Source organism: Penicillium odoratum (assembly GCF_028828045.1).
Source record: "Penicillium odoratum strain IBT 22623 chromosome Unknown utg000001l_segment0_segment0, whole genome shotgun sequence".
In the NCBI taxonomy this organism is placed as follows: domain Eukaryota; kingdom Fungi; phylum Ascomycota; class Eurotiomycetes; order Eurotiales; family Aspergillaceae; genus Penicillium; species Penicillium odoratum.
The window spans coordinates 3,264,971-3,292,400 of record NW_026643143.1 but is presented as its reverse complement, the minus strand read 5'-3'; the positions used below and the strand labels follow the sequence as shown (position 1 = coordinate 3,292,400).

At 48.4% G+C, this 27,430-nt stretch overlaps 9 protein-coding genes across 9 annotated transcripts; 1 reads left to right on the top strand and 8 right to left on the bottom strand.

The window, feature by feature from the left end:
- Positions 1 to 181: 181 nt before the first annotated feature.
- Positions 182 to 1,255, top strand: N7520_001253 (putative mitochondrial carrier protein; the record flags this gene model as incomplete). The annotated part of the gene is made up of 2 exons (XM_057135188.1): positions 182 to 248; positions 318 to 1,255. 2 exons carry the CDS (start codon positions 182 to 184, stop codon positions 1,253 to 1,255), a joined length of 1,005 nt encoding a protein of 334 aa, XP_057001124.1.
- A 493-nt stretch (positions 1,256 to 1,748) lies between these two features.
- On the bottom strand, positions 1,749 to 3,511 carry N7520_001252 (uncharacterized protein; the record flags this gene model as incomplete). The annotated part of the gene is made up of 3 exons (XM_057135187.1): positions 1,749 to 1,961; positions 2,014 to 2,079; positions 2,138 to 3,511. 3 exons carry the CDS (start codon positions 3,509 to 3,511, stop codon positions 1,749 to 1,751), a joined length of 1,653 nt encoding a protein of 550 aa, XP_057001123.1.
- Positions 3,512 to 5,624: 2,113 nt separating this feature from the next.
- N7520_001251 (uncharacterized protein) lies at positions 5,625 to 6,371 on the bottom strand (the record flags this gene model as incomplete). Its single annotated transcript, XM_057135186.1, has 1 exon — positions 5,625 to 6,371. One exon carries the CDS (start codon positions 6,369 to 6,371, stop codon positions 5,625 to 5,627), a length of 747 nt encoding a protein of 248 aa, XP_057001122.1.
- A 51-nt stretch (positions 6,372 to 6,422) lies between these two features.
- Positions 6,423 to 6,956, bottom strand: N7520_001250 (uncharacterized protein; the record flags this gene model as incomplete). The annotated part of the gene is made up of 1 exon (XM_057135185.1): positions 6,423 to 6,956. One exon carries the CDS (start codon positions 6,954 to 6,956, stop codon positions 6,423 to 6,425), a length of 534 nt encoding a protein of 177 aa, XP_057001121.1.
- A 1,375-nt stretch (positions 6,957 to 8,331) lies between these two features.
- Positions 8,332 to 8,840, bottom strand: N7520_001249 (putative prefoldin subunit 1; the record flags this gene model as incomplete). Its single annotated transcript, XM_057135184.1, has 3 exons — positions 8,332 to 8,500; positions 8,551 to 8,717; positions 8,811 to 8,840. 3 exons carry the CDS (start codon positions 8,838 to 8,840, stop codon positions 8,332 to 8,334), a joined length of 366 nt encoding a protein of 121 aa, XP_057001120.1.
- Positions 8,841 to 9,570: 730 nt separating this feature from the next.
- Positions 9,571 to 11,167, bottom strand: N7520_001248 (HMG-box domain-containing protein; the record flags this gene model as incomplete). The annotated part of the gene is made up of 3 exons (XM_057135183.1): positions 9,571 to 10,836; positions 10,888 to 10,941; positions 10,991 to 11,167. The coding sequence occupies 3 exons, from the start codon at positions 11,165 to 11,167 to the stop codon at positions 9,571 to 9,573; spliced, it is 1,497 nt and encodes a 498-aa protein (XP_057001119.1).
- An 8,630-nt stretch (positions 11,168 to 19,797) lies between these two features.
- N7520_001247 (putative PHD finger domain protein) lies at positions 19,798 to 22,601 on the bottom strand (the record flags this gene model as incomplete). The annotated part of the gene is made up of 4 exons (XM_057135182.1): positions 19,798 to 21,840; positions 21,891 to 22,110; positions 22,179 to 22,276; positions 22,428 to 22,601. The coding sequence occupies 4 exons, from the start codon at positions 22,599 to 22,601 to the stop codon at positions 19,798 to 19,800; spliced, it is 2,535 nt and encodes an 844-aa protein (XP_057001118.1).
- Positions 22,602 to 23,831: 1,230 nt separating this feature from the next.
- N7520_001246 (Rcd1-like cell differentiation family protein) lies at positions 23,832 to 25,182 on the bottom strand (the record flags this gene model as incomplete). Its single annotated transcript, XM_057135181.1, has 4 exons — positions 23,832 to 24,012; positions 24,069 to 24,444; positions 24,502 to 24,657; positions 24,720 to 25,182. The coding sequence occupies 4 exons, from the start codon at positions 25,180 to 25,182 to the stop codon at positions 23,832 to 23,834; spliced, it is 1,176 nt and encodes a 391-aa protein (XP_057001117.1).
- Positions 25,183 to 26,035: 853 nt separating this feature from the next.
- Positions 26,036 to 27,257, bottom strand: N7520_001245 (uncharacterized protein; the record flags this gene model as incomplete). The annotated part of the gene is made up of 2 exons (XM_057135180.1): positions 26,036 to 26,154; positions 26,222 to 27,257. The coding sequence occupies 2 exons, from the start codon at positions 27,255 to 27,257 to the stop codon at positions 26,036 to 26,038; spliced, it is 1,155 nt and encodes a 384-aa protein (XP_057001116.1).
- Between the last annotated feature and the right edge of the window lie 173 nt (positions 27,258 to 27,430).

The following is a 27,430-nucleotide window of genomic DNA, read 5'->3' as shown; positions in this document are numbered from 1 at the left end:
CCGATCCCGTCTTTTTCCCCCCGTTGATTTTCCCTCTGCATGCGGTGACTTCAAACCCTGCTATACACTCGCTGATCTCGCGACTCGCCCAAGATTCGATCAGGTATCGAATCATTCTCCTACAAGCCCCTGAATCTACCTGAAGACACTGCTTAATTGGCGCGCTTCGGGTACCGGCGCCATGTCTAACAATGGCACGTACGTCGCGCCGCAGGTGAAGACGCAGGTGAAGACGGGCACTTCAAATTGTACTTATACTTGAAAATAATCCCTTCACATACACAAGAACTTCAAGCTAACCGACACGATTCATCTAGCTTCTAAAACGATCTTCCACTTTTCAGCCGGTCTTTGCTCTGGCCTCACATCCTCCATTCTCCTCCAACCTGCCGATCTTCTCAAAACCCGAGTACAACAATCCCAACAATCCCTCCTCCCAACCCTAAAGGGCATTCTCTCCTCTCCAAATCCAGTTCGGGGACTATGGCGCGGTACACTCCCCTCAGCACTCCGCACCGGTGTCGGTTCAGCCCTCTACTTCACCAGCCTAAACTCCCTCCGTCAAGCCATCGCCCAAGCCAACACTCCCCTTCTCGCAAGCAAAACCGTCACTCAATCCTCATCTGCCCTACCCAAACTCTCCAATACCGCCAATCTCGCCACAGGAGCCGTTGCCCGCGTCGCAGCAGGTTTCGTCATGATGCCCGTCACAGTCATCAAAGTTCGCTACGAGTCCGACTTATACGCCTACCGCAGCATTCTAGGCGCTAGCCGTGATATTCTACGAACAGAAGGCTTCCGTGGTTTATTCGCTGGCTTCGGTGCCACGGCAGCGCGGGACGCCCCGTACGCAGGTCTCTACGTGCTTATATATGAGCAGCTGAAACGGCAGCTTGGCTCCATGGCTGCCCGGGGGCCCAATAACAACAGCGACGGTACACCGCAGGCTGCATCGTCTTCGGGGATTCATTTCGCATCTGGAGCATTGGCTGCTGGTATGGCCACCGCTATTACCAACCCTTTTGATGCTGTGAAAACCCGACTGCAGCTCATGCCGGCCAAGTATGGTAATATGCTGCGTGCTGTGCGACTTATGGTGAAGGACGAAGGCATGCGCAGTCTTTTTGGTGGGTTGGGTCTTCGTATGACGCGGAAGGCGCTCAGCTCGGCGCTGGCGTGGACAGTGTACGAGGAGCTCATTCTCCGTGCGGAGAAGCGATGGGAAACAAATCACCAGGTTGCCTTGAGCACCTGAGATCATTTGGTTATTCTATTCTCTTGTATTATTACGTTGAGGGTGTTTGAATCTTCGAGCTGCAGGTATGCACTATACCCTAAGCAGCACGCGTTGCATATGACATAAGCCTATGGATCTTATACGGTTGCTTCAAATCAGGAACTGCGCACCTGCAGAGATTCTGTCAAAAAATGGGATATAAACTTGGGAGATGGCTGGGTAGAATATGAGATTGACATGGCACAAAACAGAAACCAAAAAGGGTCATGAACATGGAACTCGTGTCTCGTTACTGTGCCACTTCCTGAGCAACAGCCAGCTTCAAACAATAGGAATCTCAACTCAAAAGAATTTCAAAGCATTCGGTCCGGGTCTCATAATAGTGCAAGCAAGACATAAAGCATAACATCGACAACCGATATAACGAAAGACCTGCGAATAGAGAAAAAAGAATAATTCAAAGACGTGCCCGCACAACCTTCAATGAATAGTGCAGATGGCGGAAAAGGCTTTATGAGGCGAAGATGCGCAAGCGGTGCTGTGGGGTCTTCTTGCGAACAAGGTACATCCTGTCTTTGTGCCGGTCGTTGACCTTAAGCTCGGTCAGCGATTCAGATGTCTGGGTGATGACTTTGCCCTCGCGGATCCGCTTGGTGTGTGCGAAGAGCTCTTCCTGGAAGTCCTCGGTGACCCATCGCTTGATGATAATGTAGTTGCTATCAGTCTGGATCGAGTTAGCACAAGAACCACGGTTTTGTTCATACTAGTCTGCTTACCTCGTCCCAGTCCCAAGGAAGGTTATAGGCAAGCAAGGTTTCTGGGAGCAGATGCTTGCGATGAACCTAGAAACGAAGTCAGTATCAATAAGTATATGGTTATAGGCAAAGATTGTTAACATACCTTGATCCAGGTCGTCCTACGCTCCTCAATCTCCTTTTCCTCTTTCTCCTTTTTCTTCTCCTCCTTCTCCTCCTTCTCCTTCTTCTTCTTCTCCTTTTCTTCCTTCTCTTTCTCTTCTTTTTCTTCCTTCTCCTTCTTTTCTTGATCCCGCTTCCTCTTGCTGAGGATGTGCGCGATCTCCTCCTCGTCATAGCCAAGATCAAGACGCAGTCTCTCTCGGAAATCACGATCTCTCTTCGCAGCCTCCTCTGCCTCTCGCTTTTTAATACGCTCCTGCTCGAGCTTCCACTCTTCAACAGCAGCAGCCTTGATCATCATCTCCTTTCTCCTCTTCTCCTCGGCCTCAAAGGCCTTTCGGCGCTCTTCCTCAATGATCTCCTTCTTGATCTTCTCCCTCTCTTCCTCCTCTTCCTGCTGCCGAGCAATCTCCTCCAGCTTCTCCTTCCTTAACCTCTCTCGCACCTCCTCCTTCTCAGCAGCATCCTTCTCTGCATCTTCGAGCTTCTTCAGCCGCCACGCCTTCTCGGCCTTGCGCATCTCCTCCTCCTCCTTCTGCTTGCGCTCATACCGCTCCAGCCGGCGCAACCGTTCACTAATTTCATCCTCATACCACGCCTCTTCTTCTCGCAGCACTCTGACCTCACGGCTAACCTCACGGGCATCCCGCGCAGGCTCACCCTTCTCACGATGCGGTTCGCGTTGCTGCTCACGTTGCTGCTCACGATGTTTCTCCAGATGGCGCTCCAACCTCTCAATTTCCTGCTGCTGCTTCCAGATCTCCAGATCCTGTCGTACATCACTGCGCTCCAGCATGCGCTGCCCCATAGCAAGCTCATAGTCACGGTGGAAAGGCGAAGGTGCCCGTACCTCCGGGGGAGGAAAAGGTACTCGCACCTCCCCGGCAGTAACATTGACATTCGCCGAGATCTTGCCAGAGTCGTGCGAATGCTCGCGCACATGCTCGCGCTCTCGGCGTCGTCGGCGCGAGCTACCCCGCCGCGCAGGTGAGGGCTCATAATCCTCTTCAGACTCGGACTCGTAGAACTTCTGTTTCTGCTGAGCCTGCACCCGGTGTCGTGGTTTGTTGCTGTTAGCGTTGCGGGCTTCTGTTCGGCTGTCCGTGCGGGTTGCCTGCTCGTTCACGATCATTACGGCTGGCACGGAGGAGTCGCGATCCCGGCGGTGTCCACCCGTCGAGGCAGAGCGGTATACGCGGGTCACCGGAGCGACAAGGTGATCTCTCACTTCGGGGCGTCGATGCTGATGGCGGGAAACAGAGCGACGGCGGATGTGGGTGCGAGCGTTGCGACCACGGATGGACATGTCGGTCTCGGAGAAATCCGACTCATCTGAAGAATAATATTCGACAGGCATTTTGGGTGGCTTTTTTTATTTTTCTTTTGCCTTTTCTTCTTTATAGTTAGATCGAGTTTTGGTGGATCTGTATAGTGTCGAGACCCTTAGAGGGGGGAAGGGCCTGAGCACTCGAGACTCGGTAAAGGACTAGAGGGGTAGAAATAAAAAGGAGAGAAAGAGTAGTCAGAACAGAAAATAGAATCAGAAGCGAGACTTGTGCGTCCTGAACACGAGATCCTGCTTATCGGGATCGCCGCTCAGCTGAGGGCGGGGGAGGGGCTGGAATGATTGGGAGGGAAAAAGAGGAAAGTTGTGACGAGGGGGCCATTTACTATTTATTCGTCCGAGGGCTGGAATCGTCCAGAATTACTTCATTTCTTATTCTTATTTCTTTTCTAATTTCATTTCTTCTTTGCAGCATCTTCAGCCTCAACGATCATCGTCGGACTCCATCCCACTGCATACTCCTTACTTTACTTTCTACACTTTAATACTTCTTAGCCTTCCACGCAGAGAACATATGAGATTTCAGATATGAGAAAGAGTCCTTAGGACCACACGTACCAAGTCCCTTAATCCTGTGTTCCCATTTCTTCCAAGGTTTTGGGCCATAGCATCAGCGTCACCGACCCACTTTTGGGAGTCCAACGACCCTGTAAATTGTAACAAGTACAAAATCCCCGCCCCACCATCCTCCCGCTCAGCGGCTAGCCCTATGTCTCCCAGAACGTGTCTGGACAGTATTCTAAGAAAAGTACACAGTACATGGACTCGCCATAAGGCTATGAAGCGGGGCGTCTCTTGAAACGGACCTGAGACCACACCAAACCTTAGTCCTCGGGCTAAGGCACTTTAGGACTTGATCATATTATTTGACTAGTAATTTTGGGCATGAGCTACCATGAATCTATTCAAACACATGAGGTTCAAATATTTAGTGAACCAAGGGACTTGATCGGCTGTTCCCGAAATGATCCAGGGAAACCCGTGACTTCCCCGCATGGTACAATATTGGAAATTCTTGATCATCAGATGTATGCGATCGCGCTGAACACTGGATCGCTCCACCTTGCTGGAAGGCATATTCACCAACCATCTGGAACTCACTATGCACCCCTGATTGCCGCGCGTTTCGCGCTGTCCGGTCTAGTGCTGGCCGCCTCAAGCTCGGCACTTCGTGTATCAGATAGGAATAGTAGGCCATTAGAAGAGGTAGGAGTTTATGACAGCAACTTAAGATTTGAACATTGGGTTGGTTTCACTCCAGGCTATTCTTGAGGACCGGTACCCGGGTAGTACCCCCACATTCACTTAGGTCGAAGTATAGTGGCAGGCAACGGGCAAGTGGGTCGCACCACTTTGGATTCGATGCACAAACGCCCAAAAGGTTCTACAATAAAAGCCCAGACTTCGACTTATTTTTACGTTTATTAGTACAATAGATTGTCAAAATAACTATAAATAAAATATGATAGATCTGCACACAGAAGCCGATTGGCGCCAAGCAATGCACACTTTCACATATGCAGAGTGTGGTCATCTGTAACTTCCAAGTATCAATACCTGATATCCCATGATTCAAAAATCTCAACCATCAAAGATCGCTGATACGAACAAATCCCCGGAGCATATGATGGGAGCCCGAGCAGGGATTTAGCCTGTGCCGAGCAGTGGGAAGACGTCATATTTAATATCGGGACCGACGATCGGGGCCAGTCAAATGAAAATTTGCAGAGAAAAACGCTCAAAAGCGCCATAGTGCAGAAATGACGACAATGGCGCTGTGCCACACACTGTATTTGTGGCAAAATCTTCCACGGGCCAGTTGGTTCTGACTAAGGTGGTAGATCCACTATGTATAAGCTTGGACCTAGGCGAATTATACGAACACTTCCAAGATTAATATGCTAAGGATACATAGGATGATCATCTGAGGTATCTATATAGTATATTGATAGTGTTGATACCGGGACTCAGGTTCGTCTTGCATGCCATTTTTCTGATACCAGACCAGAAGTATGCGCTGAATCCTGATCCAAATATCGCTTTGGACATCCAGATGATAAGAATAGATAAATAGGTAGATACCAACATTGGTATTTTCAAATCGGAGTTCTAGAGCTCTTACAGCTCACGTAACTCGCTTGTTATCAAGTAATGGCACACCAGGAACCACTCCTGGGCTCAATCTCACTTTGTCCCCAAGATCTCCACTCAACCATTGCTCCCGGGATTGATCTATCCACCTGGAATCATTCGACTTGATCATCAAACGCCGGTATCTCTTCCCCCGCGAAAGTCCCACATTTCTCCAGAACAGCGCCTCCTCAGTCAACGGCTTCCCCGAGCGCGCCTGCACAGAATCATGCTCAAACTGCACCCGAGGATCATACTTCATCAAAGCCGAGCTCAACGAATGCTTCGACTCAATAAGTGACCTCCAAACAGAGTCCTGAGGATTCAAACCTGAGCCCATATTCATCCACCGAGTCAACACAAGACAGACATCCCTTCGCTCAATCTCTCGGATCTGAACTTTCCACGCCGTATTACATCTATTACACCGTCCCGACGCAATCAATTTTTCCACCTCCTCACCACTTTCATACATTTTCACAAACCCGCGCACGATATTCCCTATCCCGTTGTTCTCGGACCCTGATGCGGTGGTGCTAATGTGCCAGCAGATCCGGATCCAGTCACTCCACACTCCTGGACTTAGTTGCTCGACTTTCTCGCGACGGGCTACCGCCAGCTCTTGCGTGCGCATGCAGAAGCTTTTTCGTTTCATGCAAATGCGGGCGTCGACGGTGAAGAGGGTTGTTAGTGTATTGAGCTGGATCTCTTCCTCAGATAATTGGCCTTCATCGAGCTGCATGGGTTGAGCGGAGTTGGTATTTGTTCCGATTGAGCTGGTTGCTACCTCGGTCTAGAACAGTGATTCGACGGGGATCCCGAATTGAGGGTCGTACGTGAAGCTGCGCATGGCCAGCTGGAGGTGGACGAAGTAGAACTTGTATTTTGCGTAGCAGGGGAACTGGGTCATGCGGAGAGGTTGGTCCATGTAGAGATAGTGGTAATTTGTGTCTATGGCACTGTAGTAGTATGGACTTGGAACGCCATGGCATTTTGGTGGTCTTGAGAAAGGTCCTGGTGATTCAACGGACTGTACGCGATGGAGACGCTTGCAGCTGTGGCAGAGATAATGGCGTGGCTCGAATCTGGCAAGGCGCCGCAGGAACTCAAGTAGAATTCCCTCGTCAGAGTTGAAGTGGTAGCATTGGGCCTCGGGGAAAGAAGAATACAACCAAACGTTGCACAGTGAAAGGCAGAGGAGATCGAGTTGTGAGAGATGTTTGACTATATTTTCGAGTATTTCGAATGGAAGGTCGCCTAGATTTGCTCTGGGCTTCTCCACGGAAGCCCTAGTCATCCAGTCCCGATCTATACTATCGTCGGACATTAGTCCTGTATGCGCTCAAAGAGGGGTTCGATGCTTTGGGGGAGCGGGAATGATGATCCAGGATCAAGGGGAGTCAGAGAATGGAAAAGAGCAGAAAGCAAGAAGAGAGAAGTAGAAAGATAAATTACTAAGTGTCTCGAGAAAGACCAGCATTTAGTCTTGCTTCACTTGACTAAAGGATTGACGAAAATAACGGCAAAGCAGGTACCTGGTAGGCTGATATCCTGATCTCAATGATAATTACCGACTATAACACGATGAAACTTCATTTGAACCATCTTCAAAATAAAATCCAATCGATAAATCGAACCTGAGATGTCTAAAATCATTTTTTTAAAAAAGGAGATTTTTGATGTTTTCGTAGGGAAACATACACTAACGTGGCTTTGACGCAAGTCGCTCTCAGCACTTCAAGCATAACCTCACGATATCCATGGCATCATCACCAACTTAAACCACAAATAACAAATCAAATATAATAGATAAAATTATTGACGCTCATAAAAAAAAAGGGTCTGCAGATACATTGTGGTGGGTCTGTTGCGCACTTTCTCGCCGAGGGTCTTGGGGCACCCTACTAACTTAGGCTTCGTCTTACACTCGCCGCACCACGCCATATCCCCATGTTGAATGGGTCCCGATGTACCTGAAGTGGGGGCTCGCAAACCATCCCTGAAACGAGAGCGCAATGGAGTCAGGTAGGCTACGGGGATGCCAGGACACAATTCTTCCCTATATTTGTGTCTATAAGGGAACGCTTAAGTTAATGTATTAGCCACTACTATCCCTACCCAACTTGATTCACCCTTTCATCTTTTATCAGTCAGACTATAGGACCCCCTACCCTAATAAGACCTTCCTATGATTTTTCGATCCTCGAAGTCTTCCATTTCATATTTTTACCGTAAAAGTGATTTCATACATGTCTGTTCTGCTACTTTCGATAATCTTACAAGCAGAACGTGGAATAGACTACTATTCCAAAAAAAAATCTTTCATTTTTATAGAGATCAGATGGCGGTAACGAAACTGGCAGCCTTTATCCAAAGTCTCATTGCCAGATCATCGTTATCACAAACAGACTCTGGGTATCTAAGGCCGGTAGCGGGTCATGTAGTTCTCGTGAATCAAATATTTCGAACACAATCTTGCCCAAGAGAAGGGACCGGCACCCCTTTTCCTCACCTGTGTGGGATCTCAGGTACTCCACACATCTTCTTGCACACCATGATAGCGACATGGCAGATGCTGAAGCAAGAGACAGCCGATAATGCCCAGAAAGCCACTCAATTGCTCTCTGGGACCTCATAATACCAAACAAAGCAGCCACACCTCCCAGCCCCTTATGAAACCATGTTATATCACTTCAAGCATCTCACGCCCGTCCTCCAGACTTCAGAATCTGCTCAAAGTTCTCCCGGCTGTTCTTGAATGTTGTCTCGTGATATTGCAGCTTCTTCTCCAGGTTAGAGATCTCCGCCGTAGACTCGGAGCTCTCGCGCGCAAGTCGCTTGTTGATAGTATTGATTGGAACATTAACGAACCTGCCACAAGTCAGCTGCTGCGATCAAAAATGACAAGGAAAGAGACTCACATCTTTCCTACACCTTCGTACACCCGGGTCTCGGATGGCAACTCCGACAATTCCTTGGTTGTCAATTGCTGCATGCGGATATCACGCTGCTTGGCAGTGAGCTGGGCCTTGGTGATACCGATCTGCTGCTGTGAGGCCATGGCACGTGTCTCGATCTCTTGCAGGAGCTGTGGGCGGTTCATTAGCCGTTGCGCTTGTTTGTAGACACGCCACAGCCTGTAGTGTCTCAGGCCCTTTAATGTCGGAAATAGAGTTCTCACCTTCTGCAGGGCTTCGGGAGGGATCGACATTGTGATTTGCTAGGTTGGCGGCTTGCGAATAGCTTCGCGTTTGTTGGAGGGAGGGGTCGAGTGGGGGTATGTGGGGGAGGAAGACCGGGTTGTCTGTTTGTAGCGAATGTTCTGGGACAAGTTCAAAAGGCTCGGACTGAGGCACGGTAAATCTTTCCGTCTCTCTGACAGTGTTGCAGATAGAAATATTGACGATGGAGATCAGCTAGAGCGCTTGGATGATGAAGGCGGTGGACAAACGCGGGGCGGTGAGGCCGTTTGGCCGGACTTAGGGTTCAAGGCCAGTTGCATACAAGGTGAGCACAACACGATTTTGACTGTGAGCATTCAAACATGGCAATTTTTAATTTCAAATTACATAAATTGGTGTATGTAGCCATAGGAATCAGTCTTTGAAATTTCAAATACTAAAAAGTCGACATTGGCAGATTAAAACCAACAAACGCCAAATCAAAACAGGTATACAAATCCTCCTTAGTGATCAACCTTTCCAATCCAGTCCTTTGGAAGCGCAAAATAAGTCTTTAAATTATCAAATCGCCTATCTCAAAATCAGATCAAACTAAATGAAGGAACAAATTGAAAAAGGGTCCATGAAAGGAAACAGGCAACCCCCCATAATCCATTGCACCAATGCCGAAACCCAATTTTCCTCCAGAGCCAAGAGAAATGTCTCAAAATACAATAACGCCTGGTTCATACACCATATGCTTTCATAAGCACTTCTAGTTTAGAAGTTCACCGAAGTGCTATGCCCATCCCATTGCTCACCCACCTCGGTGAGATCATGGTGGCTGGAGTCCCATGAAGGGGCTCGTTGCATACAGGCAGGCAGGGAAGAAACCATCATCTGACTGTATGAAGCCGGGGTCGATGCACCTGATGGAGGTGGAGCCAATGTGCTCAGGTACGGGCCCGCGGGCTCATCGTCCCAATCAGGATATGGGTTTGGCACTGCAGGGTATGCGGGGGGCAGGTTTGAAATACCAGACTCGCTATCGTAGCTGAGCATCTGGGGATCCAGGCTGCCGTCTTCAACGTGACTAGAGTAAGACTGGCTCGGCTGGGGCTGCAGCAGATCATGGTGGGAACCACCAGGAAGTCCATTTAGGCCATTGGATATGCCATACTGAAGTTCCTGAGGAGGAGGGCTGGAGTGGTGGTATTGCATGGCCTCAAGCATTCCACTTTGTAAAGCACTAGGCTGGATGGTGGGGTGGCTTTGTCCTGGATAGCTATTCCAGGCAAGCGTCATGTAGCCATTGGCCATATCGGGATAGCCTGCCGGTGTATTTGAGCGGCTGTGATAAATAGGATCAAGTGAAAAACTGTAGGATCGATCGTGGAATGAGCCCGGGAGAGTGTCACAATCACTCCACTGAGGACTGCCATGATCCACCAAGGTTCCACTGGTAATGGAATTGGGTGGCGAAGAGACTGGCGGTGGTACGGCTGCGACCGCTGGCCCCCTAACTGGCTTAAACTTGTAGTCAGGGAAGGCACGCGCGTGATTTTCCCGCTCGGTGATAGCCAATTCCCTGTAATAATGCTTGATCTCCTCGGATTCTATGCCCCAGCTGTCAGCTATGTCAGAGTTGACAACCTGATAGTTTGTGTGGCCAGAAAGCGCTTTCGCTCTATCCGCGTAAGCAGACCGATACATCATGAAGGCGTTCATCGGCCGAGGAACTTTCTTCTTTGTTTCGGCCTGTTGATGTCTCTCTTCTACAGACCGATGGACCCAGGCATGCATGTTGCGGACTGAAACGGTGTCCGACAGATGCGCGCTCGAGACACTAAGAGGTACGTCTCTAGGAGACCGCGCTGCTCTGGTAGTGTTTCTGCGAGCACGAGGGCGCCTTTCGCGAGGAGATCGGGTGGCTCTAGCCCGGAATGTTATCCGGCGCTGTGAAGATGGTGACCAATTTGGGCTTGGTTGATCAGATGGTTCGTCATTTGTGGAAGGAGGTGTTTCCATCTTCTGGTTGGGGAACATCTGGTTTTCTTCAGTCAATGCAGGTTGATAGAGATGACGATGAGTTCTTACCGGGTGTGAAGTTGGCATAGAAGGATGCCAGTAAGCTGGCGGTGTGGAATACATCTGGCCAGTATCAGAATCTACAATCGAGCTCTTGATATGTGGAACTTACCACTGATTCAATCGGTGGGTGTCGAGAGGACGATCCGTGGATCACATTGCCCTGAGTATCCACTGCGTATTCGAAATGGCTGGAAACCGAAGGGTATTCCGTCTCATGGAGATCTCTCTCGATGGACTGTTCGTCCGGGGGAGTGAGAGGCATGTCTGAATGGCCAGACGTGGGCATATTGCCAATGAGCAACTTATTGAAGGATAGAAATTGTAGAATAGCCCACCTATCAATCTAGACGGCTGCAGGAAAATCCAGAGGAGCTTTCCAGAAAGAGAAAAGAAGAGAAGAAGGAAGGAAGCTTGCGTTGATGTTGTCCAACGTCTGAACTCCTGAAGGCTCGTAATCTGACACTGTGCAGAGATAGGTGAGACAAGTGGGAGAGACAGAGCTTCACGGGAGTATGAATCAAAAAAGTCTTTGCGAAATCAATCAATCAAAGTGTAGGTTAGAAAGTACAGATGAAAGGATTAGAGATGTTGAATGAGTTCCACTGGGCGGGTCTCTTGAATAAATAAGAAATTGGGAATGGGGAGGGGCGAAGTATGGAATATTAGAGGGAAAGGGAACACTGTTACGGAGACTTCCCATAGTAGAGAGGCTGAAACTGACTCAAGAAGCTTCAGAGAATAACAATATGGACCAGGATCGTTTATTTTGGGATTTTTATCTTATTTTATTACTTTATCATTTTAATGATTTACGGTTTTATCGGGACCGGGAACACTGATTTTCGTATTTTATCTATTTTATATCCTTTTGTTTTATGTATTTTATCAATTTGGATTTATTCATTTTGTTCCATTTCATCCACATTGTGGTTGGCTGTATTTGGTCCAATGTATTCCCCACCACTTTCCATTGGTCTATGTTTTTATTTGCCTTTGATTTTCATGATTCGCTTGTCCTTTGATTCTTTCTTTGGTTATTTTGAGAGGGGCTCTGCTGTATACCTAGACGAGCGGGATTTATACTCTCTTTGTGCCAAATGTGGATAATGGACGGAACATAGAGGGGGAGAAAGAAAAGAAATATGCTAAAAATTCTTTGGCTATCAGGCTCTAGAGTCTATTCTCAGACCGTTACCCGGGGATGTAATGGTCAATTTGGAAATAATAAAAGAAAAAAAAGACGAAGGTGTGGTAACAGATTTGTTAAATTTCGGTATTCTACGCTAAATTTTCCCTAAATTTTCCCAAACGCCGACATAGTAAACTTACATCCACATGATGCAAGCTTCCAAATCTGGGGGGACACGGGTCAAATGGGTATAGATTTCCTAGGACGTTGGAAACTATCGACGGGGCGTCAATGAACGGTGCAAGTGGATGTAAAAATTAGGGTGTCCACATGTATCTGCAAGACATGTAACAGCTGTCAGATTCTAGTACTATCTCCTCAAAAAACCGAAACAGTTAGTATAACTGTACTAGCGATTATGGGAGATTGACCATGATCGGCCCCACCAATTGCATTCTGGTTATAACGATCTACCATTTCTCCGGTTTCCTGGATTTTATCCGCCACCTCGAGATAGCCGACTCCCAGACTCATGGTCACAGAATACATAGAACAGTTCCAGACGTCTCATCACAAAATTGAACCATGGAATAGCATTTGTATGATCAGAAAGACAGAAACATTAATACCAAATTTACAATCTTCACCAATCAGAGGGGTTGTATTACCGGTATGACAGAAATATCGTCTATCTCGGCTCCGTGGTAAACTTTCTTTAAGCGGAGCCCCGGGATCCTCCTGATCGACATGGGCTTGCGCTGACAGTTTTAGGCGGAGTCGGCCTGGGCCGTCGGCTCAAGATCCAGTAGCCCTACGTTCTTGTTCAATCTCCCATTTCGCTAGTTAACAAGTGGTGCTCATCCCATCGCGCCACTTGATGCTGATTGGCGCTACCATTGGACTGGCTGAAATTATCGTGATAACCTGCATTTGAATCTTGACTGCTTTCGGATATCCTTTCCCAACTTGTGTGGGGTCCCCGATGCGTTCTCTCACGTTTAGCCAATCTTGTTCTCCATCTTGCCCAGGATTCCTTTTTCCGCCCCCTCAATCGCTGGCCATTCGCTGCTTCCTTCCCGCGTCTAATCATTCCATCACGTGTGCTCCACTAAAGCCCTACAGGGCATGTTGTATGGTTCAATATACGTCAACGAACTTCGGGGACCAAAATCTGATAGATATCAGGATCCGGCTAGGTTTACCCTTGACACGCCATATGCATGTCAGGGAACCAGGGATAGAAGTCATCGTATCATCGAACAATACGCTCAAATTTTATGCGGCTCCGCGTTTCCAAGGGACACATACGCCTCCGCCGGATCAAGCTTAGCTCGACGACAACTGCTCTTTGAACGTTGATGAAATGACTGGGGTATGGTCCACGCGACTACGCCCGGTATCATCCTCGAAATGCGGTAAACATCTTCACGGCTCTTACGAACCAGAGTTCGAGTGCACCCCTGCAGGTCCCCGAATATCGTTTTGCGTAGGAACCCCCTCTAACACGCCTCTCGATGATGTGAATGAATGGTTTTCTTTGAGAGTCCTCGTGGCCGGGCGTCGGGTTTCGTATTCTGTATCCAATGAGCTGCACGAGAAGTGTGTTCAGTGGGGGCGCAGTCTGCCATGTGGCCGCCAAACTTAGAGTTCCTGAATACTCAGTGTCAAGGGAGAGCGGCGGGCTGCTCCAGCACCTAGGAACTGGGTGTGTCTAAATCTTACTCAAGGTGCCTATTTTCATCGCAGGGGAAACTGTCAGCACTTTGCCGGCTCCTTCTCAGGATCATTAGACATGGGAGAGGATGTAGATCACATTTACACACCAGATTGCGTATCGACATGTCGGATATTGATATACATATCAAGTCTCAACATTCATACAATCGCACAATTGCACTATTCCAAATCTCACGGTCCAATTGCCGAGAGCCCTCCACTCATTTGGCTTCTGACAGATTGGTGCTCAGACCTCTTGACCAGACTTAAATCTGTCAAGCCTTGCAAGCTTTCTCCATAGGTCGCAGTTGACTGACGACAAGGTTTATCTCCGTATTTTTGTCCGTTAGTTATCTCATTCGCAGATCGACCCCTCGCCGCTCTCGGTTTTAAACCAGGCCTAAACTCCGAGTATCCGCTACAGTAGGACTTGAAAAAGAGGGCGTTTTCTAATTGTATTTTGCCCACGTGTTTCTTTGTTTTGATCGGCATTCTTAGCCCCAAATCTACCGATCTTCACCTCAAGTGCTCCGATCCCATTTCTCACCTGTCTCACTCTCAAACATTCGCGTCTATCTCTAAACCTAGTCCGGCGTGTTTCTAAAGATATCTTGTGTCAAGGATCTTCACTTTGCGGTCTGGACAAGAGTTATTCTTATCGATTATACATTGACGGTGCTCTCGTGTGGAAGATCGACACAATACGTGAAAGTAGCCGAAACTCTGTTTGCAAATAAAGAATTTGATGTATAGACTTCGAGGATTGGCTATGCTTTTACCACTTCTGGATAATGCATATCCCTGGGAATTCTTCCCGCTGTAGATGACACTAGTCAGGGCACAATGATCGTCACTATCGAGTCCGTCCAACGGCGCAAGAAATGAAAATTGCGCCCAAATATGGCTGACCTCGTCGTGCTCGGGCTCGTGCGTGGATTACTGGTTGAGTTTCACCATGCATGGTCTGGTTTTGGTCATTGGTCCCCTCCATGATAATTTGAGATTGATCCATGGCATGTCCTGTAGTGATCCGGTGGCCAGCCTATTGCAAGCAAGGAGGTATCAAGATCTCACCGCGTCTAGGGGGATTACATAGAACCTTGTCAGCCTGGCTGCCACGAGTAAAAGACGATCAACAAAGAAAGCTATTCAGGGATCTTCTTTCTGTCAATCCTTCCAGATTCATTCCAATTTCGCCATACATTGGGGCTTGAAGATTACTTTTTCCACCAAGAGGTCCGAGAGCATTATTTCCTGACATGTTGAGGGAAAACAAAAATTACCAGCAAAAGCAAATAATACTCCATGCCTGAAACAAACCAAGCCGCAGATGTATATTATAGCGCTGTCACCCAACACCAAGAAAAGCCTCGCGATTGGTCTGAGTATGCTCCCGCTTCCTGCCACATTACGGCCGAAGATGCAGCTAGAAAGCGTTTAGCGCGTATCTTCCTTCTGCCTCTCTGGTTGCCTGTGCTTCGATGCATCTCGATCCACTTTTCCTATTTCACTCTAGGAAAAACCGTTGGATCCTACTTCTTAAGGCGAAATTCGCCGTTTACTACCTTCCTAAAGTGGAGTGGCCGGCAATTGCTGTCGATCATCATCATGAACTATGATCTCTTGTCCACTAACTCTCCTGTGCAGGGAAGACGTGGTCAGGGGACACCGCTAGATGTTGCTACCAATATCGTGATCCCAACACATCCACAATTACGCGGTTCGAAGTTATACTTGCATACCTATGACATCCACGTGGCAGGACTGGGGGTACAAAAGATTGCTTGTTTTTTCTAGGTCAGCATTTTATCGGTGATTGATTCTTTTACAACTACCGGAGTAACTTCTTCTCAGACAACCCCTGACTCTGAATGTTCGTATTCATGAATCGTCTCGCACGGATTCGGATAGACATGAGTTTTGGAGAGGTTCATACAAGTCGTCTACTTTGGTCGTTTCGTACGGAATAAAACCCAGAGATCTCAATCTCTGTAACATCTTGACTATCCGTAAGCGGGAAAAGCCACGCCAGCCGGAGTTCGGGGAAGTCATGCCGGGCTACGGTGTCCGGACGGGGATCATTAGCGTTCGTCAATCTGCGGGATTTAAGATACAGATGCAGGGATCTGGCCCTAGGAAGAGGGGGAAAGACCGGGGGGGTGTTCGTCATCGCGGCACAAAGGCTCCAGTGTTTGCCTTTCAATTATGGCACTCATGTTAGCGGTGCATACGAATGTGATCATGTGTTTACGAATTGGTGGTCGGCCACCGGCTCCACCAATTTCTTGTGTCAAGGGGCGATCCAATTTTAGGGCTGAAGCCTCCGACAGATGCCGCTTTTGAGTTTCAACTCTGGGTTGCGTGGATCATCACATCTTGACTGGAAACTGATGAAGGGAGAAAGGGATGATCAAGAACCAGAGTTCAGAGTTTCTGGTATCAATACATGATAATTACCATCATGACTCTACTATTATAGTGTCTTGGAGCAGTTGGCTCTGTGATCCTCCCTCGTCCCGGCCGAGCTCAGCCGGGCGGTACACCAGATTACGATTGATCCATTGTGACCCAAGATGGCCATGAGCCCATGGGTTTCTATCCATTTTCTGCATTTGTTTGGTCTTGCTACAAGTATAGGAAACGGCAAGTCCGAGCTTCATTTCTATCTAACAGACTGGATGTCACTCCTTTGGACTAGGTATTCAAACTTCGATTGACTGCAGCCATCATGTATAGCATAAATTAGCCTTTAGATGAAAAACGCCCCTATCACGATATTACATACTTTGCAGAGCAAACATTTGCTCTGGCGAATAAAGAAAAAGATAATAAAAATGAATGCAATTGTCCGTGCTCTGTCCGGGGACCAAAGAGGTCCCCGTCATTACAGATACTCGCCGCCATATATCCCCCACCTTATGTAGCACATTAAAACATACATGGATTGAATTATACATAAAAATATTAAACACTGTAAGCGCGTTTCATGTGTACCTGCCTTGGTTGCTAACTTAGAATTAATGGTAACTGGTAGCTGACATCTGGTTGGATGAGTGATGAGGTCATTTCAACTTCAACATCTCGTACACATCCATAAGAGGTAGGAGTCAAAGTCTGGGTCTGGTTCGGGACACATCTTAGTAGCCGATTCCGGTTCCATAAGGAAATGAGTTGCATGAGTGGATCTAGGTGCACGGGACTCGAAAGATGGTCCTGATCGTCTAAAAGGTTTAGTCAAACTCTACTTGTGATAGCTGCATATGCGCGGGGAATTGTGCTTTCTCGCCAGGTATCGCTTCTAGCACTTCGGTTTCATAATATCCCTGTGATAATCCGGACTTGTTTCTTGTTACGGAAGAACGCCATATTCGTTTAGTAGAAAAGGGGCTCGTCTCAGTGGGGAATAGATCAACGTGAGCTAACTATAGTATCTATATCTCGGAAGACCATTTTGCCGTATTTTTATATAATTTCATTAATTAAATTCAAATTCCGGCGCAATACTAGCCGAATACTTCAAAGTAGGTTCACTCGTATTTAAATACTCCAATATCCAAGTTCTTCTTTTCCCAAAATTGATAATAGAATCTTTTTACTGCGTCCACTTCGTTCCAGAAAAACAAATATACTTTTTGCTTCTCATATTTGTTTTTAACTTTGATCAAATCGATTCGGGTTCAGACTCTCCGAGACACTACGGGACGGGAATCCCATAGCGTATTAACCGAGCCTAGACCACCTTGACCAGTTCGCCTCACTCAAAATCCAGGGATGTGATAGGTAATTCTACCCAATCAAAGCAAATATAGTGCTACGCCATCTCCGATCCACGGTTTTTTCCGGCAAAAATTATAGTGCACCTTTCCGCATCTGGTAAAGGGGGGATTAGCCGGGGGAGACATCCCGCTGTTCCTGTGCATATGGGGGGGGGAACTGAGCACGTTTTTTAACCCTATGGGGTATCATTTGACGATTATTCCACATGTGGAATGTTCACTACTACAAGGATGTACTTCTGATTATGGGTTGAACACCGTGATTGTCCATTACTAGGCTTTTTTTGGCGCGAGAACACCCAAACTACACGAGGACGAACTACCTTACTAGCTTATCAGCCTCGCTACGAGATTTGAAACGTTATTCGTCGCGAATTCGTGCGTATAGGATAGAGACGGTCGAGACTGTCCGAATGAGGTATGCTCGAAGTAGATCCAAGGTTTGCGTTAAACCCGGGGAAACGGGTTGCAGCTCTACACATAAGGTCTTAAACCCGAGGATCTAATCAAATCGATGGTAACAAGGTTTAGGAGATCTTCGGGCAGATCATACATTATCAAGTACATCAAACTGTATTAGAAATCAAGCCCTTTCGATGTATCGATCCCGTGGCACCAACTCGGGGACTTTTGACTGGAATTTGATTCGGTTCGGGGGAATTGAATCACAGCTTGGACCATGCAGATCGCGCGCGTTTAGCTGATTAGTGTCATCTCATCAGTTAATCGCTTGTCCAACATGTGGGTCCCCGGTTCATGTTAACGTGTGAATTGGATCTTCGTACTTAAGTAATTTCCACTCTTTTCTTTTCTTTACTTTTGTTGCCCGACTTTGGTCACTCAGAATTGCATAACTGTACTAAAAAAGCTATATATCCGCCTTGGGGCCCACGCCTTTCCGCCTTTTTCAAGTGATTCAGAGTATCGTGCAAAGGTATGGAAGTGATAATGGGTCCAGACTGGCTGGATCATTTCCCTGGGACCCACATAGATAATACCGGCGCCGTTGGCGACCAACAGCTTCCTATGCAGGTTAGTTAATTCTGTGTATTGTATACGTACCTTTCTTTCTTTCCCACTATCAAAAATCTGAGATATGATTTACATTGCGCAGTGACTGCGCAAAATGCGAGGAGCCGCTGTTGGACTTTACACAGATGCAACTGGTTGAATCGAGTGTTTTTGGTCTGCAGCCACCGCTGTAAGGGGAACTATTGGTGTCTTGTGGTCTTTGGGTGTTCGCAACATAGACCCACTCAACAGACCGGGTTTTTATTTCTTTCAATCATGTGACACACAATGGTTTTGTTGTTTGTTCTTTGCCTCTATGATAATTCATTAATAACCCTATATACTCTTGGATGTCTTTGCTTTGAAGACACGGAATAATTCTTTGTACAGGATACGTATATACGGAAGAGCTTGAGGCCGAGCAGGTGCCCAGGTGAGACATGACTAGTACCTAAAGACGGGGAGAAGCCCTCAGGCTGCCTTGGGCAGGAAGGCCTCCGGATACCCAATGGAAGGACTCTGGACACCCAACACTAAGATATGCACGTCTACAATTGCAGTTATCTAGACATCTATCAGCATTTCAATGTAGCATAATTGAGCACATACATGATCTTAGTCTGAGTTCTCTATTACAATACACTCCTAGCATAGACCAGGAAAATAAAACAAACGTAAACTCCGGCCTTCAGGCCCTCTGCAAACACCCAATCCCCAACCATCTTATGCACATGAAAAGTAAACAAGGAAAGAACGAGAAGAACAGAAAAAAAGGTGCCAATGACTTATCAAAGCTCCTACGGGCTCCAGACACCTAGGGCAAAATTACATGACAAAAAAAGACACGTTTTTAGGGAATGGCACTATTGAGCCCAGATCAAACGCATTTCAAACCATATTCACCCATCCCATCTATCCATCCATCCATCAGCATGAAATGAGAAAATTTTCAACATTTTGATGTTCGTGAGATCGGGATCGAAATCGAGATCGAGATCGAGATCGAGATCGAGGACACGGACCATATCCACTTGCCGGCTATCGAATTTGGGCTGAGGAAAATGACTCCGGATTGTCACCATTCGCTCCTATTCAACCTCATCTCAAACCACATAAATTCGCAAGTCAAATCGGACGACAAGGGAGAAGCAGAGAAGTGGATCTTGCCAAACGGTCCACGATGCTTAATTGAACGTGAGGTTTCTCGGCTGGATTACAACCGAGTCATATCCACCAAAAAATGCGATCGGCCACTCACAGATCACGTCGACATTATTCATAGATTCACTGTCGTGAAGCATCGCCACCGCGCTGTGGTGATGGCATGGGCTCTGGCTGTGTGGCTGCAGGCCCAAGAAGAGGGGGGATGCGGTTCATGGTGGGTGATGACATGAGCGCGCTGTGGCCAGGGCCTGGGTGAAAGATTGAGGCATTCTCACGGGCGCGGCGCTCCTCTTGCTCAGGGGTCATACATTTTACAGGCGGAGGAATCGGGGCATCGGGCGAGCTGCGGCCCATAAGCTTGGGGCTGGGTTCCAACCGGCGGATTGGAGGTAGGACCGGAGCGCCTGCCATACCACTACCCGAAGTAACGGGACGAGGAGATTGTTTGGTAGGACTGATTCCCGACATGCCAATTCCATGAGAGCTGTGCGGAGGAGAGGAATGGTTGCCATTAGGGGTCCCACGAGCAGAAAATGATGGGTAGTGGCTAGACATAGACGGTGGCATTCCATGCCCAGACTGAGGACGGGGAGTCGCATAGCTTTCAAATGAAGAAAAATTGCCTGATCCATTTGCAGGCGCTGCGTATGGAAATCCTACAAGGGGTCCAACCTCGTGGTTGCCTTGGGTTGGCGACATGGAAGGTTGGTTCTGGGTCGGACTACGCCCAGAGTGTGATGAAGAAGGCCGCACGGGGTGGAAAGCCCCAATAGGAGGTAGCTGGGGACCTGGATGCATAGGCTTGAACATATGCTGGCCGGGTCCAAGCCTGGATTGTTGGTTCATAGAAGGATGGATGGGGACATTCTTTGGCGGGGAGAAAGTAGGTCGAGGAGGGCTGGAAGAAGGCAGAGGAGTTTGGTTTGTAGGGTGCGACCGACGCTCGGGGGACTGAGGAGCATAGAATTGGCCTTGGGAGGTGAGCGGAGGGAGAGAAGGTTGGGTAGGATGCGTAGTAGATGGTGGAGGGCCATTTTGCATGTTAGACAGAGCAGCGTGGGTCTGCTTCACAGGCGATGATGGAACAAGGTCATGGTCTTCCACCTTGCGTTTTTTCAATGTAGGAGGGGTGGATTGAGGCGATGCAGAAGAGCTGACGCGGAACTTGAGAGGTGGAATCTTAGGCCTACTGGCATCTTCCTCCTTTCGCTTGCAATCAGTGCAGATAAAGTGGAAGTCGTCCTTCTCAGCATCTGCCTGTGCGATTCCAAGACATTTGCTATGTTGCCAGACATTGCATTTCTCGCATGCAACGCTATGGCTACCATCATCGAGGTTCTCGCCATACGCACCACATCCGGAACAGTCAAAGACCCATTCGTCCTCTTGAGATAATTCGGTCAAGTTCTTCTGAGACTTCTCCAGTTCGGCTTTGAGGTTCCGCGCAGAGACCCTGCCTTCGCCACGCTCCAGTTTCTCTTGCTCTGCAGCGATCCGCTCAAGCTCTGCTTCATGCAGAATGCGCTTCTGCTCACGATCCTTGGTGCGCTGCTCACGAGTCATCATACGCGACTGTCGATCATGCTCGAGTTGCTGTTGTCTTGCCTGCTCCCGACGAGCCTCGGCCAAATCGGACTCGTGCTTTCGAGCGGCCTCCAAGGCCTCTCTCTCGGCACGTTCACGCTCGTCCTTTTGTTGAAGTCGGCTGGATCGCTTAGCTCCGGCGAGGAGCTGCATGTTGAGCAGTTCCTTCTCGCGTTTGATGCGCTTGCGCTGTTGCGCCTCCTCGGTCTTCTCCAAGAGGGGCACGACATGCTCCTGGATTTGATCGTGGAGGTACTTCTCGTCCGCGTCCTTGCTTTTCCGAATAGTCTCTAAAAATTCCTGGTATTCTGGCAGGGTGACAGCGATACATTCCCACTTGTAGTCGTCTCCAGAGGCACCATTAGCAGGCTCCCCCTTGCTTTCATTATCGGATTCTTCTTCCACGGCGAGACTCGACACACGTCTCGAGGTTCGGGATGTCCGCGACGAACGACTCTTCGGCTTCTTCTTGGGGCGCTGTTGCGCGGGGATAGGAGGATCGGTGCGGCGGTAAAGACGGTTATCATCTAGGACAAAGTAGGAACGACCCTCGCGGTCATAACCGAATTCTTCTATGCGCTTGTAGCGAGTTAGCAGGAGCTTTGTTAACAACAAAGCATCGGACTCACCCATTGGAGCTGTTCGCTCTCTTTCTTCTCCGGCATCTTATCCCGAATGCGATCGGCATTCCAGAAGGTCCACACGGACAGTTGATGAAGGACACGAAGCTTTGTGAAGACATCAAAGTGGAGGAACTTTAGGGGCTCCTCGTCGTAACCGAAGGGATTGGGGATATTCGGGCACTTCGCGTTGTACTGTCGACGGGTGTATTCATCAAAAGTCTCGGATCTGCCTCACATTGTCAGCTCTCATTTCATTCCAGGCGTAGCGTCCAAAAGCATTGAATCTGAACATACGTAAGACCTCGATGCGAAGAGACCCATTTCAACAGACAGAGTCCGATCTCCAACAGCTTATGCGAAGGCTCAGGCTTGAGACATTCATCTTCGAGATCCTAGATGAAACAAAAAAAAAGATAAAGTGTCAGCTCCCCCGCCGAACGAAATTGAACAAGCGCGCCAAATGCTCAAAAGCATCCATGCCATCCATGCGCCATCAATGCGACACGCGCAAAGGGCTAGAAAAAGCATTCCATGTCCACTTACCTCAATCTCGAAATCCTCATCAATCTTCATAATTTTGCCAAAAATGGCGATGTATTGCATGAGACTAGCGAACTCCCAGCTGCTGCGTATCTGCTTGAGCAGACCTGGCTCTTCTGTTGGCTCCTGCACAAGGGCAGCATTGGCCTCGGAGCGGCTGCGCTTTCGCGATCCCATTGCGGCGGGACGGCCAGTCAGGCCGGGGTGTTGGTAGGGAGGTTGTTTCGAGGGGTCAGGGAGTCAGAATGTAGTTACGGTCGCACAGGTATGTGATTGTGCCAGATCGTTATTGAAATCAGAATAATTCTGCAGGGTATGGGGGATAAATGGAGGAGTCGTCTTTTTCGCTCTATTCGTGTTCAAGAGGCGAGGTGATCTCAGTGAATGGCGCGTCAGTACGGGTAGATCACGTGAATGTCGCGTTTGGTTAATTTCCCAGAACAGACAAAGGAAGAACTTCAATTTCAAATATACTAGTAAAGAATTAAAATATTGAATTGACTAGTCAAGAGTTAGAAAGAACAGGTCCTTCTTTAGTATGATCAATTCGTGTAAAGAGACCTTGAAGCATACTAGATATCTAACAGAGTTGACCAAAATTTTGAATCCATGAACATGTAAATTAGCAGTATGCACTACGCAGATTCTGTACATCAATGTTGGGTAACTATTACATGTATCAATTGATGTACATTGCTGTATCGATAATCTTAGAAAGATATCTAGATGAATATAGTAGGATTGGGTGCTACCTGGAAAACCAGGTAAATCATTTCATTGCAGAGATTAAAGAACATAGGTAGTCTACTATGTGGAAGAATTAACATTGAAGTCAAAAAGTACATTCTTTTGGGAACATGTACAGAGATAAACCACCGGAACAGAAAAAGCAGGGAATAATCAACGACTGGATCGTGGTATCTCTGGCTCAAAGGAGTCTATCTCAGAGCAAAAATGAAGAGGGATTGAGGGTAATAATGCACATAAACGACAGCGCCAACCAGAAACCCACGCCACCCGATTGTGAGCGCCACAGGAACGAATATAAGGGGAGTAAATAAATGGGAGAGAGCAACGATGCAATAAGAAAGAAAAAAATGGCAGAGGAAAAAAGAAAAGAAAATGACGTAGGAATACATGTCCCCTCCCATCGACACGAAAATCACCGAAGCGCGGAAACTAACCCAAGATGAATGCTGCGATAAAAACCCGACAGAATGAAAGAGGAAGCAGCTTGAACAATGACACACTATCACCAAGGTCCATCATGGTGATAGATGGTTTATCTTGTGCTTCACCCATAACTTTTGCGCCTTGTGACCGATACTCGCCAGAAACCTATCCCATGCATATCGTAAGGTGGTAAGAAAAAAACGTCCCGCGATGAAGAAAATGCGTTTTGGTATGTTACATGGCTGCCGAGGCGCCATCAGACACATTGTCTGAGAGGTTTATCAGGAGCTGAGCCAGGCAGCGCTTGGTAGCTGCGTCGTCTCGGAGGACGGAGGAGAAGGTGGCGTCTCGGAGAGGTTCCGGTAAGCATTGTCGCAATGCCTCACGGGCACGGCTGTTGTCGCTCAAACTGAATCTGGCATTAGTTTTTTTTTTTTTTTTTTTCACCCGGTACATGTGGATGGGACTCACCGAAGGAAGCAGCGCACGACATGCTTGAGCAGTCGCACTGTTTGCTGATCCACCAGCTGACCAACCATATTGCTGAGGACTGTGCCAACAGCGTAGAAACGCTCATAGGTCGCACAGATATATGCCAAGCCAATGTCATCAAGAAGAATCTTCTGAACAATGAAGATAGCGACGGTCTTGCTCAGTTCCGATCCAGTCTCCATGATCCGAAGGCAGAGGGGAATGATTTCGGTGGTAAGCAGGAAGTTGATCACATCGGATGAGTCATTCTTCACTAGGGCACCAATGACACCGAGGGAAGTTAGACGGAGGTACTCGAACGGGCGAGACTTGGAAGTGGTGTTGAGGAAGGGGTAGAGAAATAGAGGGATGTGGGCTATGCGACACAGACAGTTAGCAAGATGTGGGAGATTTGATCGGCGTGGTGGCTTACCGTTCAAGAAGAGAGTGCGTGTCTCATTGTGGGATGCGACACACTGCAAGAGCGCCAGCGCATTGCAGACTCGATTTGATGCGGCGGCAGTCAACTGCGAAGGATTCAAAAGGGGATAGACCGAAATGATCTCCTGGAGGAGGGCAGTCATGACACCTGCAAGTTGCCGACAGTTAGTCCCGGTCGGGAGCGCCCCCACAATAGCGATAATATCATACCGAATGAATGCCAGATCACGAGAGCCAGCTCAGGGACCTGCTCCCGCTTCTTGCTCAGTTCCATGAGCGCCGCTTCCCTGCGGGCGGGATCCAGGAGTTCTGCAACCCAGATGAAGACCTTGCGATTCTCATCACTGATAGCACCGTCCATGCCGGAGACCGCATTGGCCAAACCCTCTCCGCCCATGCCGCCGAGGCCTCCGGCACTCTGACCAGGGTTTACAGCGCTGTTATTGGCCATGGCCAGGCGACTATAGTGTTGTTGTTGCTGCTGCTGCTGCTGCGCAGCCTGGACTTGAGCATGTTGCTGAGCGGCGACCAAGGAGGCGTGCTGCTGCTGGTGTTGCTGGTGCGGCTGTGCCTGATGATGTTGTTGTTGCTGCTGGTGTTGCAGCCACGCGGGATCAGCCTGTGGATACTGATGCTGGTGGGAGAAGACGTGTTGGCTCTGCGCTTGTAGCATGGCGAGCGATGATGAGATATTTCGGGGAATTCGTAATGCTCCGAAGGGTTCCTTGCTAAGCGACTAGAGGGGAAACCGGGAAGACAGGGAAACCCGGACGCAAGTGAGGAATGAAAAAAGGAAAATGTCAGCAGAATGGACTCAGGTTGAGAGTCATTGATGAATTGGTGGTTGAGGGGGGAAGAACCAAGAACCGGGGCGGAAGTCTGCCTGACGAGGGAGAAAGAGAAGGTCGGAAGGCGGGGAGCGAAATGAGTTCCACCGCGGATTCCTTAGTTTGTGTGCCCTTGTCACACGGGTATTCTACTGCTAAACCACTCCCCAACCTTTGGCCTTCTATATAAGGAATAAGAATATTTTAATGTTTAAATGAGATAATACTTATTCAATGCATTTCGTCTCCCTCGGGATCGACTGCAGAATTGGTGCGTGGTGCAGATTACCCGGGCTATCCTTACGAACAGAGGACATTGTACCTGCAAGACGAGCCCCAATCAACGGCTTCTTGCTTAGTGCAACCATTGACTCCAGAGCTGACCTTTCAGCCAAGGCTGGACTTGAGTCTTTAAGTAGAATTATATAAACTGGCTTCTAGAGTTTACTCTGATCAATTAGTCCCCACTAGGTTAGGTTAAAATAGTTCTCATTCATGTTTTCAGCATCTATTCGCATATCTCATATGTGCATGCCAGAGACAAAAATGGCTCAATATCAACCCGCAAAAGGGACAAACTCATGTCAACATAAACAAAAACAAGCTTCATATATCATCACATCCCGGCCAAGGCCAAAAAATCATAGGATAGGTCATTATGGTACATAAATCGTAGGGCAAATCAGCGCCGTAAATGCATCAGGTCAATAAAATCAAATAATCAGAGACGAAGGACTGCTCAACTCCATCAGCGTCGTGATCGTGTGCGTGATCGTCGAGACCTCCGTGTGTCTCGAGTTCGTCCTCCCGAGCTGTCGCTACCTGCAGGGTAATGATTAGTATACAAGTGTTGAATGTCGGAACCATTGGTGGGGAAAGACTTACTTCGGGTGTACTCCGAGTAGTAATAGTACGAGCTCGGGTAACTGTTCTCGGTCCTGTCATCGTCATGATCACGATCCTTGTGCCGCTTCAGTCCCAAGCAAAGAGCAAGAGCTCCAAGGATAACGGCAACTGTGCCCCAGCTACTCCAGGAAGACTTCTTCTCACTGACTTCACTCGTAGCACCAGGCTTAGTTCCGAACCACGTTCGGCCCCCCTGAGGACGTGGGCGACTACCATGCGAATGATGCGAGTAGCGTTCGTCGATGATGGTTTCCTGCTTCTTGCGACGTTTGCCCATACCCAGCGCAGCGAATAGGCCGTCGAGAGCTTCCTTAAAGCAGCAGCAGGCACAAAGCAAAAGCAGCAAAGCCACACCGGCAATCGTTCCAATTACAATGCCTGCAATTGCTCCACCGCTCAGTCCACCACTGCTGGTTGCTTTGACTCCGATTAGATCAGATCCATCTGTGCTGACAGGTGCAATGAACGCCTCCGTCGTGGTAGCAGCTGCTGTCGCTGTCGCAGTAGACCAGCCACTGCTCGTACCTCGTGCTGCAGGCGTAGCGTCACCTGTAACTGCTGCAGACGAACTTTCAGCGACACATACACCGTCCACACACTCTTCGGCCGCATCGCAGCATGTGGTTCCGCATGTCGCCTCGCCCAGGTCTGCCTTGCATGTTGCGGTGGTTGTCGTTGCCGCAGTAGTCGTAACTTGTGAGCTCCAGACTGAGGTGATGGTGGAGGCCTCAACTTCGGTGACTACATAGGTTGTAGTGAAGTATTCCCATTCGCTGCCCGCTGTACTGCATGCTGCTTGATCGGCACTGTTTGTATAGCAAGTTTCGCTAGCACCACAGCACAACCAATTGTCAGAGCCACAGGGGTTTGCGCATCGCTTTTCAAGCGCATTTCCCTCCAAATATTGCAAAGCCTCCAGTGGCAAGGATGTTGCTAGAGGGGTTGCAATCACGTTTGGGATGTTCAATAGGAGGAATAGGCTGGAGAGGGCGGGAATCATGGTAGAGGATCGCATGGTGAAAGACAAGCGGATTCTCGCTTCGAACAATTGAAAATGCTGCTGATTGGGGTATATCGAGGTGTTGTTTGTTTCGTTCGCTATGTCGTATGGGATGACCCAAAGCTAGTACCGAGTTTGTATACCCTGGCCGATCTACAGCGGTAGACCACCTTAGGGAAACAAATGGA